The sequence below is a fragment of the Coffea arabica genome, chromosome 2e (assembly GCF_036785885.1).
Source record: "Coffea arabica cultivar ET-39 chromosome 2e, Coffea Arabica ET-39 HiFi, whole genome shotgun sequence".
Taxonomy (NCBI): Eukaryota; Viridiplantae; Streptophyta; class Magnoliopsida; order Gentianales; family Rubiaceae; genus Coffea; species Coffea arabica.
This window is the reverse complement of record NC_092313.1, coordinates 16,459,879-16,474,669: the sequence shown is the minus strand read 5'-3', so window position 1 is coordinate 16,474,669 and position 14,791 is coordinate 16,459,879. Positions and strand designations below refer to the sequence as shown.

Below are 14,791 nucleotides of genomic sequence, written 5' to 3'. Positions count from 1 at the left end.
AATATATTTCAGCAAAAGCTTAGCATTTTAAAGCCCTCTAATTCATCTGCACTACACAAAGACTGGGAACAATGGTGAACCTGTTCACTGCCGCGAAGCCCTTTGGAGCTTTGTTGATGAAGCTGGTTGGGATCACGCAACAGAAAATCGAAATCGAAGCAGGGACCATCATGAACTTTTGGGTCCCTAATGAAATGGCTAACAAACCAGTTGTGGTATTGCTACACGGATTTTGTGCAGATGGCTTGCTGACTTGGATCTTCCAAGTCTGTGCATTGAGTAGGAAGTATGCGGTTGTAGTGCCTGACCTTCTATTCTTTGGTGCCTCGATCACGGACCGTCCTGATCGGTCCACCAACTTTCAGGCGGAGTCCCTGGCTAAGGGGTTGCGCATGTTGGGAGTGGAAAAGTGCAGCGTCGTGGGGTTCAGTTATGGAGGGATGGTAGCGTTCAAGCTGGCTAAGCTGCATCCTAACATGGTCGAGTCCGTGGTTGTTACCGGGACAGTTATGGAGTCAGATGACGAGACCAGTGATGAGGCCCCAGAATCGTGGAAGAAGAAGAGATTTTCACGGTGGTCACATTTTTTGTTGCCGGAAACGATCAGTGCTGGTAGAATGCTGCTGTCCTTTGGCAGTCACAGATTCCAATGGTTTCCTGACTTCGCTGTTTCTGATTTTCTGGAGGTGCGTCAAGTTGTGTTGATTTCCTTCTTGTCCATAAATTATTTGGTTTGCAATTTTTCAAATTAAAAATTTTACATTTTTTGTGTGGTCACATTTCTCATTTATATTTTTATTTTACATATATATCAATTCGATATGATGTATTTTTTTAAATAAAATTTATATACATCAAATTGTTACAGCTTATTTTTTTAATTAAAAATCTAGAAAATTGCAATTTAAAGGAGACCTAACTTTTGCAATTATGCCTCACTTTCAGATATTGGGTCCCTTTTCTTTTTTCTTTTCCCCTATGTACTAGTCTCTTTTTTTTTTTGTTTCTTAAAGTAGTTTCGGGGATTATTATAAGCTTGTCGTATTTGGAAGGACATGACTTCACTCAGTCCAATTTGTCCCAAGCATTTTATTTTAGCAAAATTTATCTCTATATGCTGAGGATATCTCACTTTAGTCCCTAATTTTTGCTTTAACGTATTTATTGCCCTAGAGTTATACATATTAGTGGGTGGGTGATGATGTGTTGCGCTCTCAAATCTTATATAATACTACTACTACTATAAGAGACCCGGTGTTTAATTGGCAGGTAATGTACAACAATAGAAAGGAGAAGGCTCAACTGCTTGACGCTTTAAACTTCGGTGATGATGACTTGGCTCCAGCTAACTACTCTCAGGTTTGTGGGTGTAATATAAATTTCAAAAATGTTTGTGATTATTATTCATTTAGGATATCAAGCAGAAAAAGTAACCATCTTTGAGAGATTTACTACGCATCATATATAGAAGAAGTGATTTTTTCTTGGCTCTTCCAATTTGGAAACTTTGACGCAGAGGATCCATCTACTTTGGGGCGCCAATGACAGGATTTTGAGCTTGGAGTTTGCTTGGATGCTAAAAAAGTAAGTCCATTTTCTTTCAGCCATGTTAAGATGTTTTAAGTGATGATAAGCAGAGTTATGGTGTTTTATTCATTTATTTATTTATTTTTTGTTTGCAGTATTTATTATTATTTTTTAAATCTGGCCTTTCATGATTTTATAGGAAATTAGGAGATAAAGCAAGATTGGTATGGATAGAGGATGCAGGGCATTTAGTTCAGATGGACCGACCCTACCTTTACAACCGCTGCCTCGAGAAAATTCTTGCATCGGTTTATAGTTTATCATAAGCTATATGGCGGGTAAAAAATGGACTTCACTCATTAAGCTCATCCTTTTCTCGCTTCTTAGCTTTCTTATGGATGTCATATTCTTTTTTTTTAAAAAAAAAAAAACCCAAAAACCCTTTGTCCCTTTTTATTTTTGGTTTTCAGTTGAAGCTGGATTTACATGGATGTTCAGTTTAAGGTTTCAACCATGCTCGCGTGTCAGCTAGTTGCTAATCACCTATCTTTGGGTTCTTAAACTAAAGCGCTCCATTCTAGACTCTTTTGCCATGTGTTATACTACGTTCAATGTCACTTTCTGGATCACAAAATGGATTAATTTTTTTTTTTTATTAGCCATAAGGAAACGGTCCATTTGCGTTCTAAAAATGAAGCAGTGCCGTGTATCAACCATTATAGTCGATGTGGCTTATTTATTTAATGGGGGATATGGTATAATTAGCGTTAATGTATCACGTGACACTTCTACGTAACCGTGACTGTATAGTGCGTTGTTGGAGTGCTAACAATACGTGGACTGCACTCTTCTCCGTTGCATAGGAGGGAACTTCTCTTCATTACATCCGAATAAAATTAATTTACAAATTCTTTACGAAAATCAACTCCGTTCACAATATCTTTAGGGATAATTTCAGAAATCTCCCCTGAGGTTTCTAACAATTTCATTGTACTCCCTTGAGGTTTTTAATATTACACTTACCTTCCTTGATGATAGACAATGACTATAATAATCTTCATAATTTTTCAAATGACAAGCCATTGATAAAAAAGAGAAAGACAACAGAAAAAAGGAAAATAATTCTTCTTGATCAGGCAATATATTGTGGCCAAACTATTTCAATTATGACTAATAAAATTGTAGCCTTCTATTACTCAAATATACTAATTAAGGTAGATGTCTGCTTCCTTTTATCACTCAAATATGCTACTGTTGTCGATTAGCAAGCAATCATCACGGCCAACAATCCAATTGTTCATATCATTGAGTATAAAAAAATTACTGGATTAGTGAAAAATATAGTTTGATAGGTTGTACTAAAACTACTACCCCAAACTTACACTTTTGTTGATGTTTTGCCCGTTTCCTCTTAATAGAAATCAAACTTGTTCTCAATAAGATTGTGTCAATTCAGAGAAAAAAATGTAGGCTGATTTAGGATGACCAACCCAAATATTGAGAGCAGAGATTATAAAAATTTTGGTAACTGAGGGATTGGCCATTTGAGTGGGAGAAATGTAAGGATTGTGAGTTTTATAACTAACGATTTGGTATGCAATATATGGACGAAACCTACAGAGATGTCAAAATCCACCGTTATTAAGGAAATTTAGATGAGGGCAATTTTGGGCATTCATATACTTTTTTGGTCTTACATCATCAAGGTGAAACTCAAACCTATGTTCTAGGAGAAGTATGTGTAATTTTAAGAACGTGAGGGGAGCTGTCTTAAATTACTAAAAACCTCAAGGGAGGTTTCTGAAATTATCCCATATATTTAAGTGCTAGTGTTAGTTAGTTATATATGAAATTTTATGTAAAATTGACCAAGTTTTGCCTTCTGATTTTTCATTGCAAATTTTATCATAATTTTGACTCATTTTTCACTGTTCAAATGTTTTAGCATAAATTGAGTACCAAAATATTCTAAAAAAAGTATCATTTTTTCTTATGTTGATCTAGAGATTAAAAGAAAAAAGAATAACATAATTGCATAATTTTACAACATTGTATAAATTTAGATATGAATAAATGAAGAGACCAATGAAAAGAAATCCAATGGAGCTGATTCTAACCCACAACAAGAAATCCACATCGCATTTTAGAGGAGTCAACAAAGAGATAAGGTTGCTTTTTAAAGAGGTACCATTAAATAATAAAAAAAAAATAGAGCAAATGCATGACATTGCCATAAAGATAGATTCCTCAGAACTTTATTACGCATGAGAATTGAGAATTGGGGATTGCATATAACTATACTACAATTTCCTTTGAACACTGCACATACGAAGTTCCAGTAAATTCGTTCTTTTGTAATACGGTTTGTAATAAGAAAATGTTGTTTGATGTATAACTCCAATGTTTGCAGCACAAGATACTAATGTATACTTTGGTTGGGTTGGGCACATGTTATGTTAACTTTCCAGAGATGGGGAAATGCCTAAAGCTATCCAAGTGAAATAAGTCTATTCAGGCTAAATATATAGCTTATGCTCGTCATTTATCATTTATTCCTCCGCAGCTCAATTAACTAATTAATAGGATCAAATGCCGTCTGATTACATACAACTAAGAGTACGAAAAGTAGATTGAAGAAATTAAACATATGCATGTCAAAGCGAATTTAGTTCTAAAATTGTTTAAAACTCTGAACATATATATATATAGTTTTCTAAAAGAGCTTAACGTTGATCGCCCAACCCCCCCCCCCCCCCCCCGCCCGGGGTAAGTAATATGTCTAATTTTCCAAGTTCCCAACTTTTTAATGCCTATTACTCTCATAGTCATCCGGCCGGCAATCTAAGAGATTACTTTATTGCGCACCAATGGTTTGAAATAGCTGCTCAATAAGGAAGGATTTGCGGAACGTGTTGTTTTTGCTAGATCCTTCCAATATACTTACTAGGTACGAAAAATTGTGAGGTCCACTGTGGGGAGGAAGTTGGAAGTTTAGTTACAAGTTTCTCTCTACTTCCTGTCACATTGTTGGCCGATGTGATATATGAACATATATAGCTTATTTATTGAGTTTCCGATCGAGGTATGTTTAGAGGCCAATTAATCATTTTCCTCGACTATTATTATGAGTTGTACATTTTAAGTGGCCGGTCTTTGTTTGTCGAATATCAGTTCATAAAAATAAAAAGTGGTCCAAATTACGGAATGCATTTATTTGACTTGAAAAACGAAGCCAGGAGGCCCGCAATCTGACCGAATAAGGTTGAGAATGAAAATAAAATTAAAATCGTGCGCAATCGTGCTTCTTCACTTTTATATGATAAATAACTGCTGCAAAATATATAATTTAGACAACAGCATTTAATTTATCCATTCACGGGAGGAATTAATCTCCACCCTCTTTATTGCTAGGAGTACACTGGAAAAGGAAAATTTTAGTACGCACCTTCAAAATACCTCACTAAAAATATATATAATATTGTGAGTTGAGTTTATAATTAAGTTGATACACGGGACTGCGGGATCGATCGTAGACATAATACTCCGAATTATTACGGTTTTGCAGCGCTTGACATACCTTGAGGAGAGGCCTGCAAAACATAAGCAAGACGGCTTTTCAGTGAATGTTAGCATGGGAGACCGACTTATGACATCGCATCTTTGTTAAATTTCATCTATTTCTCGCGTTGAACATTCTCTGTGTTGAATGTAGACAGGTGGTGAAATCTTGAAACAAGTATACTTACTTTATCGTACATTTTTACGAGTCAAATGTGATGCTTTTCGGGTTAATTGCTTAATTGGGAAGCAAACAGATGTAAGAGGTTCAATGCTTTTCGTGGGCTCACATAGATAGAAATCTAGGCAAACAGTAATTTTTAGTTTACGTTCAATGGTCCTGTTTAATTAGGCAAAAGTAAAATGGACAAGAAGCTACTGTTTAAACCCATCAAGAGTAGAGACGCATCCAGTCCAAGCAGTAGCTACCAGGTAGTGAGGTTTCGTACCTTTTGTTTAGTTAGGAATAGCAGTGGTTCCCCTTGTGGTGGTGTAGTTTGGGTAGGGAACGCGACCTGTTTCGATGCGCCTGACATCCTCAACAAGGATTTCATAGTGTCTCTTGACTTCATCTGCGGATTTCCCTCCGCCCACAACCCTGGCCACGTTCTGCCACCGGTCCGGTGTCTCCTTATCGTATTGGGCAAGAGCCTTCTCAAACAGTTTGTTTTGCTGCGGAGTCCATGCTGCGGCTGATGATGATGATCCTGTCCTGCGTGAACTTAGCGAGCTTGAAGCCATGGCACTGTTATTTACGTGATTTGTATCGTGTATATCTTATACTATCAATTAAGAAGGTGGGGAATGAGAAATAGATGAACTTGGGATTTTCGATGGGAGCGATCCTCTCTATTTATAGCCGCGAGGGAGGAGTTATAAGAGATGCATGGCAGTGAAGGAGGAGCCGATCAGTAGTGCATCTATTTTTTTGGCTAAAGGCTGAGGAGTGAGTGACCCGTCTCCTCTGTAACCACAAGGTGGTGAAGCATATGCAGGACAAGAAGCAGCAAGAGGGTCGGGAATTTGTTGCATCTATTTTTTTGGCTAAAGGCTGAGGAGTGAGTGACCCGTCTCCTCTGCAACCACAAGGTGGTGAAGCATATGCAGGACAAGAAGCAGCAAGAGGGTCGGGAATTTGTTGCATCTATTTATCCAAATGGGACAATAGAAATGTCACACTCTGATTTTTCGAAATAATTAGTAGTCTATCATTATCTTTTTTTTTTTTTGTTTTAGTTATTTCCACTCAAGATTTTTAGACACTTTCATGAATGAATATTTAAAGTTAAATACTGCATGCAATTAATAAGAAAATGAATATGAATAAGTTGTAATTGGGTATAAATTAAAAAAGCTGACAACTATATTGTTTTCTTGGCCAGATTTTGATATGGATATAAACAACCCCATGTGTTCTTACATAGATTGTTATAGGGACGCTTTAAGGAGGGATTGATGTTAGGAGGAGCATAAACCCCAAACTCCATTTCTCCGAGCGATTGTCCTTCCTACTTCGGCTTTCGGTGCAAGTTGCAGCCTCTTTTTCCAAGAAGATGTAAAAGGATTGCCTCTTTTTCCATCAATTTTTTTGGTACAAAATACTGAGCAAATATTCATGACATAGATTTATGCGGGCTTTGTGTATCCGAATGCTAGCTGATGAAGTCGACGTCCTTATAACCGGTATTGTTAAACCCTAGAGCTGATGATTTCATCCACACACACAAAAAGAGGCTCTGCATCTTCTTGGAATAATCAATTAGATTCTTCAGTTTTGAGCACTACTTTTGCCTTCTCTTGTCAAAAGAATTGGAGAAACTGAATAGCCATCCATGTTCTGAAAATTTAAAATTGAGAAGGGCACATAATTGCAATTCTTTTTTTTAAAAGTCCTCATATATCTTCCCCGGCTTTTGATGATCTCTGAATACTCGGCCAGAATCATGCTAGTCATAAACAGAATTCTAATTAAAATGCAATTAAGATAAATGAAATAGAAAAAAATATCTCCACTTTCTGTTTTCTTTTCTTTTCTTTTGGAGGGCGAAAGGCCGGTGGTGAGAGCAAAAAAGTAGCAAATTTTGACTTGATGGACAATTCTACCCCACCTTCGGCTGAGTATTACTATTTGGGACAAAATGCATGGTTGTTTAAGTCAAAATTTACTCTAATCCCGTTCTTTTCCCTGCCTGGCAATATCAGCAACTGGGGTGAGGATGTCAAGTTGAAAGGTAGTCGGCAAAGTAGAAGACGAAATGGGGAGATATTATTATTGTTTCCTAATTTTGTGACCACTCGTTCAATTCAACTTTACCCTGTGGCCACCAGTGGCCACCGCACGTTAAGTTGCCAAACCATATTCAAGGCTTGGAGATCCTCCTACTAACCTTCCTAAATTACCATAAATCTTGATCCTTACAAAGACGTGAGCATCTATATACAAATCTTGTCGTCCAAAAAGAAAGAAAATGGGGATTAGATGTCTTGTCCTCTTTGCAAATTTTAAGCCGAGAAACAAAGACATTCACACGAACTTGGACCAGCAAATATACTCGATAGTACGTTATAAATGTCAAAAAACATAATCCGGTGCTCTCAACTTTTAATGGCAATTCAAGGATACTAATACATAGGGAAACGCTCATTTGATTGAATTGTAATAGTAATTAAGGATCGAAACTCAACGGGAATGAGGGTTATATTTTGCACCCTTCAATTATACTTCAGTTTGCACTTTAATGCCTAAACTCTAAATTGGTACAATTTAGGACCCGCTTGGTTTAGGGGTTTTGATACTTAGAATTACAATAATTCCGATACTTCGGCGATTGGTCCAGTGTAATAGGAATTGAAATATTGGAATCATGCCTTAAAATTTGATCATTCATGATTCCCGACCAAATTGGGAGGAATTGACTAAAACTCTCTCATTAGTGAGCCCTCTAGAAATGATTCCATTTCCCTTTCCAATTCCAAAGCAAGATCCAAGCGCCCCCTTACTTCCTAAATTATACGTTAAATCTCGTTTTGGTGCTTAAACTCTATATGAGGACACTGTAGTCGTTAAACTATGTCTCGATTCTTATTTTGGTCCCCAAATTCTTTTCTTCTATCTAATGATAGGATTCTTTTTTGGATTATAGCTGCTTCTCACTTGACTAGTATTCTATTAATTTTGAACATCCTATTAATAATCGTACTTGAGTGGAACAGCCTTTAAAGTTTAAGGGACCAACTTAAGTGTTCCAATATATGGTTTAGGGATCAAAAAAAGAACCGGAATACAGCTAAACGGTACAAAATAAAATTTAACCGTATTTCCACGTCTTGAACTTCAATATTTCCGACACAACTCCTGCCCCCGGCGGATGACTGCATCGACCCCTGCCCCTCTCGGACTTTGAGCTCTGAAGCTCGTCAACATGTTGCCATGGCCAGCCCCGGTTTTGTAACTTGCTGGCCAGTGACCTCATAATTTTGGACTAACATAGGGAAAATGCCAGGCAAGAAGCCATAGGGGAGGCCCTCGCCAGATATCATTGGAATTGTTAGCTTCAGAGTTTCGACGGATCCAAATCGTTAAATTTCAAAAGGATTAATGATCTTAGCTGTAGCGGCCTGCTGTCTCAGTCGCCGCCCACTTGAAAAAGTCACAAACCAGTGGCGGCAGCAGCAGCAGCGCCACCACCACTAAATGGCAAAATCCATGCATGCATGCTTGTCTGTCTTTTAGTTCACGAACGAATTAATCCCACAGCTATATTTTCCAGAATCATCCACCTTCTGGCTTCTTCCTCTAATCAAATGATATCGCAATTGAATTGTGAATAATGACATACTATACCTCCTTTATCTCGACTATAAATCCAGCAAGAAAAATTTTTTAGTATTAAACGTTGAAAAATCACGTGAAAGTAGATTAAAATTCACAATTTGTCTAATTAATACGACAAATTACGAAAAGTTAATTCAAATTCCAACTAACCCGACACTTAGCGAGACAATGGAACTCGGGGTCTCTAGGTCAGGATGTGTTCGGTTCCTTACGAAACAACAATTTTTTACAAATTACCTGATTTTTTTTTTTTTAAACATATTCGTATCGGGATATACTCCAAGAGATAGAAAAATAAATAGGCCAATTGGTAGTTGAATAATTTGCCAAATTACATGTAATTACCTACATCATTTGTTCCTTTTATTTTTTATTTTTTTAATGTGGGTATATGTCCATGCATGAATTGTCCGTATTGGTATTATTTCCGCCTTATAATGGCCATGTTCGGAACCTTGGTTTTTAGGCAAGTTTGTATAATACTAGTTTTTTAACAATTTTTGTTACAGGAATCCTAAAAATTTATCAAAGTTTTTAACCTACACACTTTAAAATATCCAAAACACAAAAAAAAAAATTTTCCTTCCCCTTTTCTTCTTCTTCCTCCCCCACCCCAACCCACCACCACCTCCGTCACCGGCCACCACCTCTGGCGCCGGTTCCGGCGCCGATCACCTCTTCCAGTGCCGGTCTTCTTCTTTTTTTTTTTTCCTTTCTCCCTCTCCCCTGCCATCCTCCCCCTTTGCCCGATTTTGATCCTCTCTCTTTTTTTTTTCTCCCTCTCCCTCTCCTTCCCCACCACCCTTTCCCTTCCCCTCTGGCCGATTTGGTCGCGAGACCAGATCGTACCGAGGAGGGTGAGGGTGGCGGGGGAAGAAAAGGAGAGGGGGAGAAGGAAAATTGCAAAAAAAAAAAAAAAAATTTCCTGTTGCTACTTCATCTGCCGGCAAGAGAAGGAGAGGAGAGGGGGAGGGAAAATTGGGAAAAAAATTGTTTCTGTTGCTGCAAAACTCAGGTGCCAGTCATTTTTTGCAGAGGCGGGCATGAGATGGGGTATGGGGAGAGGGAAGGAAGGGGAAGGGGAAGGGGAGAGGGAGAAGAGGGTGGTGGGCAGAAGAGGGGGAGAGAAAAAAAGCAAAAAAAAAAAAGAAAGTTCTTTCTTAATTGGCAGAACGTTGGAGAGCGAACAACGGAACAGGGGAGAGGGAGGGGGAGGGGGAAGGGGAAGGGAGGAAGGAAAAGAAAAAAGAAAAAAAAGAAAAGGAAAAGAAAAAAAGTTTTTTTCTTCTACAACTTCTACAACTTCTACAGTGATCTACAATAAAACTTTATACAAACATTCAAAAAATTCACCTTCCATACACATGCATCTTACAATCTCATACACCCAAAGTATATCGAATTACTTGCCAATAGATGCCATAAAATTATTAAAGCCGTGGTCCAGTGGTCCAATGAGAAAGACCAGAGAAAAAGATACAATGGACGGCCCAATGCTTCATGGTTTATGCCCCTTGACTTGTCTGCTATGCCTTCGTGTCAAGTCCAATACTATAACCCACACAAATAACGCAAAGGTTAAAAACATAAGATTACGTTTGCATTGTTATTTTCTAAAGCTTGTGTTAAAAAAATATATATATTACACCAATTTGATATATATGAAATAAAAATATTATTAAGATAAAAAATGTAAAAAATTTTGTGATCGGAAACGTGCATTTTTTTACTGCCTTTTCCATCGTTCATACAAAAAGTCTACCCAACTCACAAGTGAATCATCTCCCCACTCCCATTCTACAAAATTTTCTCCTCCTTGTATGAGTTTGTGCGTATCAAAATCAGTAGAAAAATTCCATGCCATGGAATATGGATACTATTCAACCCAATGGCACATAGATGATAACGAAAAAGTCGGAGAAGGGAAATGTTGAACGACTTTATGCGAAGTTCGGGTTGGATTTCTTTACAACACTTGCTTTGTCCGATTAATTAATGTAGATTGTTAAAATGTGGCGCTGCGGGAGGAAGGAACAAATGATTGAGCCAATATTCAATGCCGCCGCCCGTCCTTGGGTGGTCCAAAGATATTGATGAAAACTGACACTTGATTTTTCATGCAGATTGCACCACTAGATCAGCGGTTGGCTACTGTCACCTGTGAAATATCGGGGATTACCACCTATCGGTCGAAGCATATTTGTCTCTTTCTTTTTTGAATACTAACTAAAGAAAATAATCCCACTTACCAACAACTAAACACAAACAATGCAATCATAAATCACTTAAAAATAACACATATGTGAACGTTATCAAACAAACTATAGCTAAATGATTAAAAAAGGAGAGTAAGAGTTGGTTTATTATAGAAGACTCGTATATATGCAGAGAAAATAGAGGACCAAAAGATAAATAAGTAAATAGATTTGGGGGCAAAGCAACGTAGTTTCAATTAAAATGTCATAATCATTATACCTTAGGATTAATCATCTATATACAAATAGTTTATTAATTAACGGATATGATATGAATGCATGTTACCTAACCCAAAATCAATTTTAAATTTCAATATTTGCATATGTGTCATACATCGATGATGCCCGCTCACTGTTGCCATCGGTGCGGTGCATGCACAGAATTAATTCTGTATAATAGCGTAAAGGTTTTGGAAGCAGCTACGCCTCCTCCTTATGGTTCCCGTCCTTGCAATTGGTGGTCCTTCCCCACAAGTTGGAAGGGAACCTTTCTCCCAAGCAAGAGATCGGATCACTATCTATGTGCATGCATCACATAAACTGTCTAATGATTATTAGTCTCTTTCCGGAGAGTCAAGATTCAAGGGGCAGATCTTCGGTGGCAAAAGCTGGACCAAGCCCTTGTGGGAGACAGAAGGTCCAGCCTTCATATTCCTGGTCCATGCCATTGTTAGTACAGAGCACAAGTCTAAGTTTAGGAGGAATCCACATGATGGAACTTTTGTGCGTGTGATTGGAGTAAAAGGAGAAGAGAAATTGGCGGAATAAATAAAGAATCTCCAATTTAGCCATCCTACATTTTTCTTTCTTCTGTTGCCATCACACATTTGAAGATAAGGGGATAGCTGGCTGAGTTTCGTGCGCCAACCAAATGGAACGAGGGATAATTTCACCTATAATGAAGATTCAAGTTCTAATTACATTACTGTCTTTTTCTCCCCCCCCCCCCCCCGCCCTCCTTTTTCTTGTTCTTTTCTTTTTATACATCTTCTTTGGCTTTTTTCCATATTTTGCTTGGTAAAGAAACAATTGCAGGGATATTTTAGGAGCAAGTTGGGACTTGAGAATGAAACCAATCATTGTTGCGAATACGATGAGACTGGACCTCTATTGACTAAGAACATGGAAAATGCCGGATTCTTGACTGGAAAAATCATGAGTTCACTTTCGATGTCACGGATACCACTTGGCTCGTGCAGTAGAGGTCTTGATCTTGAATATTGGAGAGTAACTATCCCTGAACGAATAATTATCTATCTCTGAGTTCAAATGACGTATTTCTTTCTCATCGACAAGAGGCAATTAATTTGGTTGATCACTTTGATCCTATTTAGCATCCCAGGCTAGAGGAACAAGAAAGCAAAAATGCATCGTACGAAGAAAAGAAAGCAAAAAGCTTAATTATTCTACCTGTTTTTTTTCCTTCTTCAGTATTTGGATTTGTAGACCAATTTGGCCTTTCAAGCTTGTCATATGTAATGCTGAATCCGCAAACTTCCCATTTTTCAACAAAATTACCAAAAGAAAGCTATGCGAAATGCATGCTTATGATATGGACACAAGTGTCCAATGTGTACGTGTAGAATTCAGATGCTAGAAATCTACTTTCTTTCGTCTATTGAGTGGTTGGTTTGTGGCACAATAATAATCGACGAGAGGCTTAACCTCCTAAAATACATATATACATAGATTCTAGGAGCAACCTGTACAACTGCACCCCTTTTTTTTTCTCCTGCGAAAGGATCATGATTTTCCCTCCTTCTCATGGTAATTATAATTGTGTAACCTAGAGAAACGACACCTCGTGTACAGAGCAGTTTCTCTCTCAAAATCAGCGAATTTATACAAATCCAACGTGATTTGCGTTTATTATCCGTAGGGGTGTACGCGAGCCAAGCTACTCGCGAGTAGCTTGGTCAACGACTTGGCTCGAACTCGGGTTGACCGAGTTTCGAGTAGCTCGAATGAAAATCGAGTCGAGTTTCGAGTCAAAAATCCCCGGCTCGAGGCTCGTCGAGCTACTCGTCGAGTCGGGGTTATTTAAATAATATATTTATAATTTAAATAATATATATGTATTATAATTATAAAATGACCATTATGGGTATAAGTTATATGGAATTTACAAAATACCCTTCGTTATCGAGCCTTATCGAGTCGAGTTTCGAGCTACTCGCGAGTACATCGAGTCGAGTTTCGAGTATCAATTTTTTTGACTCGATCGAGCTCGAGCCTAGGGATATATGAGTCGAGTCGAGCTCGAGTATAGCACTACTCGAGCTCGACTCGGCTCGATTACATCTCTAATTATCCGCATGCTAGTATCACGGAGGTTTTCTACCATTAGTGTAAAAGTACATATCTAATTCATCTAAGTTTTAGGAATATTTATTTCTTTTCCTTAAACAAAAAAAAAATATTTATTTCTTTTCCTTAAAATGCAAGGGTATAAATTGATCTATGGGCCAAATACTTGGGACTATAGTCATCCAATTTACTAATGTTGCAGGGGAGACTTTTCCAATTTTTCCCCTCTTGAGCCAATGTTAAAAAAAAAAAAAAAAAAAAACCCCAAATCTCAATATGAAGAAAATTTATAAGGCAACCCGCGTGAGTCTTCATCCTTACATGCAGGTGAAGATAATCACTCTCGTATGAAAAAATGTTAACGTCTAAATGATTCTTTTTATGCACCTTGCTCAAACCAATGCAAAAATGTCCAAGTTAAGGCTGTAGATCTAATCGTTCAAAGCTGGACGAGATAACAAATTACCAGATTACCACATACATACATCATGTCACGCTAGCTGATCTTGAACTTTTACCAACACTCAAATCAGGTGTAAATTTTTGTATATCTCAGTACACAAAATTTTAAAAAAAAAGTAGCAAAAAAAATAGCGTGCGCCAACTCGAGCCACGGCTGCAACTTTTTTTGATTGAAGGCCTTAAAGTACTCCAAAAATAGTTGCCGAATGTGGACCAATGTCTTGAACAACAAAATGCTGAAGATCTCTCTCTGTCTCCCCTTAATGGGCCTTTCCCATAAGTGTAATAAGCCCGTCGTACGACGGCTATGAACATTGCTCAAGCCGCACAATTGGATTACAAGAAGACCCTAATAATATACCCCAATCAATGTTAAATGACCATTAGACCATAATGGTAAATTTCTAAGAAGGAAGGGCAAAATCCACAGCCTTGTATCTTAATGGTCAGATTCGTACATATATGTGTGCGTAGTGAGATCAATACTAGAGAGAAGCTGGAAAAGAAGATGCATGAACTAAATTTTTTGGTGCAAGTGCAAATTGGGCTTTGATAGAACAAAGCTAAGCATGAGTTGGGCAGAACATAGGAGAAATGGTCAAGTTGTGTTTTTGTGGTGGGGGGGGGGGGGTGTCAATGATGATCCAATCGGTTAAAGATTTCGGGACATATCCATATGATGTTGTATAATTGGTAGAGATGATCCGAAACATTTTGTTTTGTTTTACTCCTTGACTTATCCTCACAACTCTGTTATATGCAGGGAAGTGTATTTGTTTATCGCTTTAACCAAATCTACCTTGAGATTTTTATGTCTTTGTTCAGTGGGAAAATGCTTAAAACACAT

The 14,791-nt window shown here is 37.8% G+C and overlaps 1 protein-coding gene across 1 annotated transcript; it reads left to right on the top strand.

The window, feature by feature from the left end:
• LOC113731277 (uncharacterized) lies at positions 1–2,120 on the top strand. The gene is made up of 4 exons (XM_027256445.2): positions 1–686; positions 1,270–1,359; positions 1,517–1,584; positions 1,727–2,120. Exons 1-4 carry the CDS (start codon positions 72–74, stop codon positions 1,851–1,853), a joined length of 900 nt encoding a protein of 299 aa, XP_027112246.1. The 5' UTR covers positions 1–71; the 3' UTR covers positions 1,854–2,120.
• The last annotated feature ends 12,671 nt before the right edge of the window (positions 2,121–14,791 follow it).

What these genes read in the sequence shown, in the direction of transcription:
- LOC113731277 (XM_027256445.2), top strand. Translation starts at nt 72, where the DNA reads ATGGTGAACCTGTTCACTGCCGCGAAGCCCTTTGGAGCTTTGTTGATG. An exon ending in CTGTTTCTGATTTTCTGGAG is followed by an intron (nt 687 to 1,269) that starts GTGCGTCAAGTT and finishes TTTAATTGGCAG; the next exon opens with GTAATGTACAACAATAGAAA. An exon ending in CTCCAGCTAACTACTCTCAG is followed by an intron (nt 1,360 to 1,516) that starts GTTTGTGGGTGT and finishes ACTTTGACGCAG; the next exon opens with AGGATCCATCTACTTTGGGG.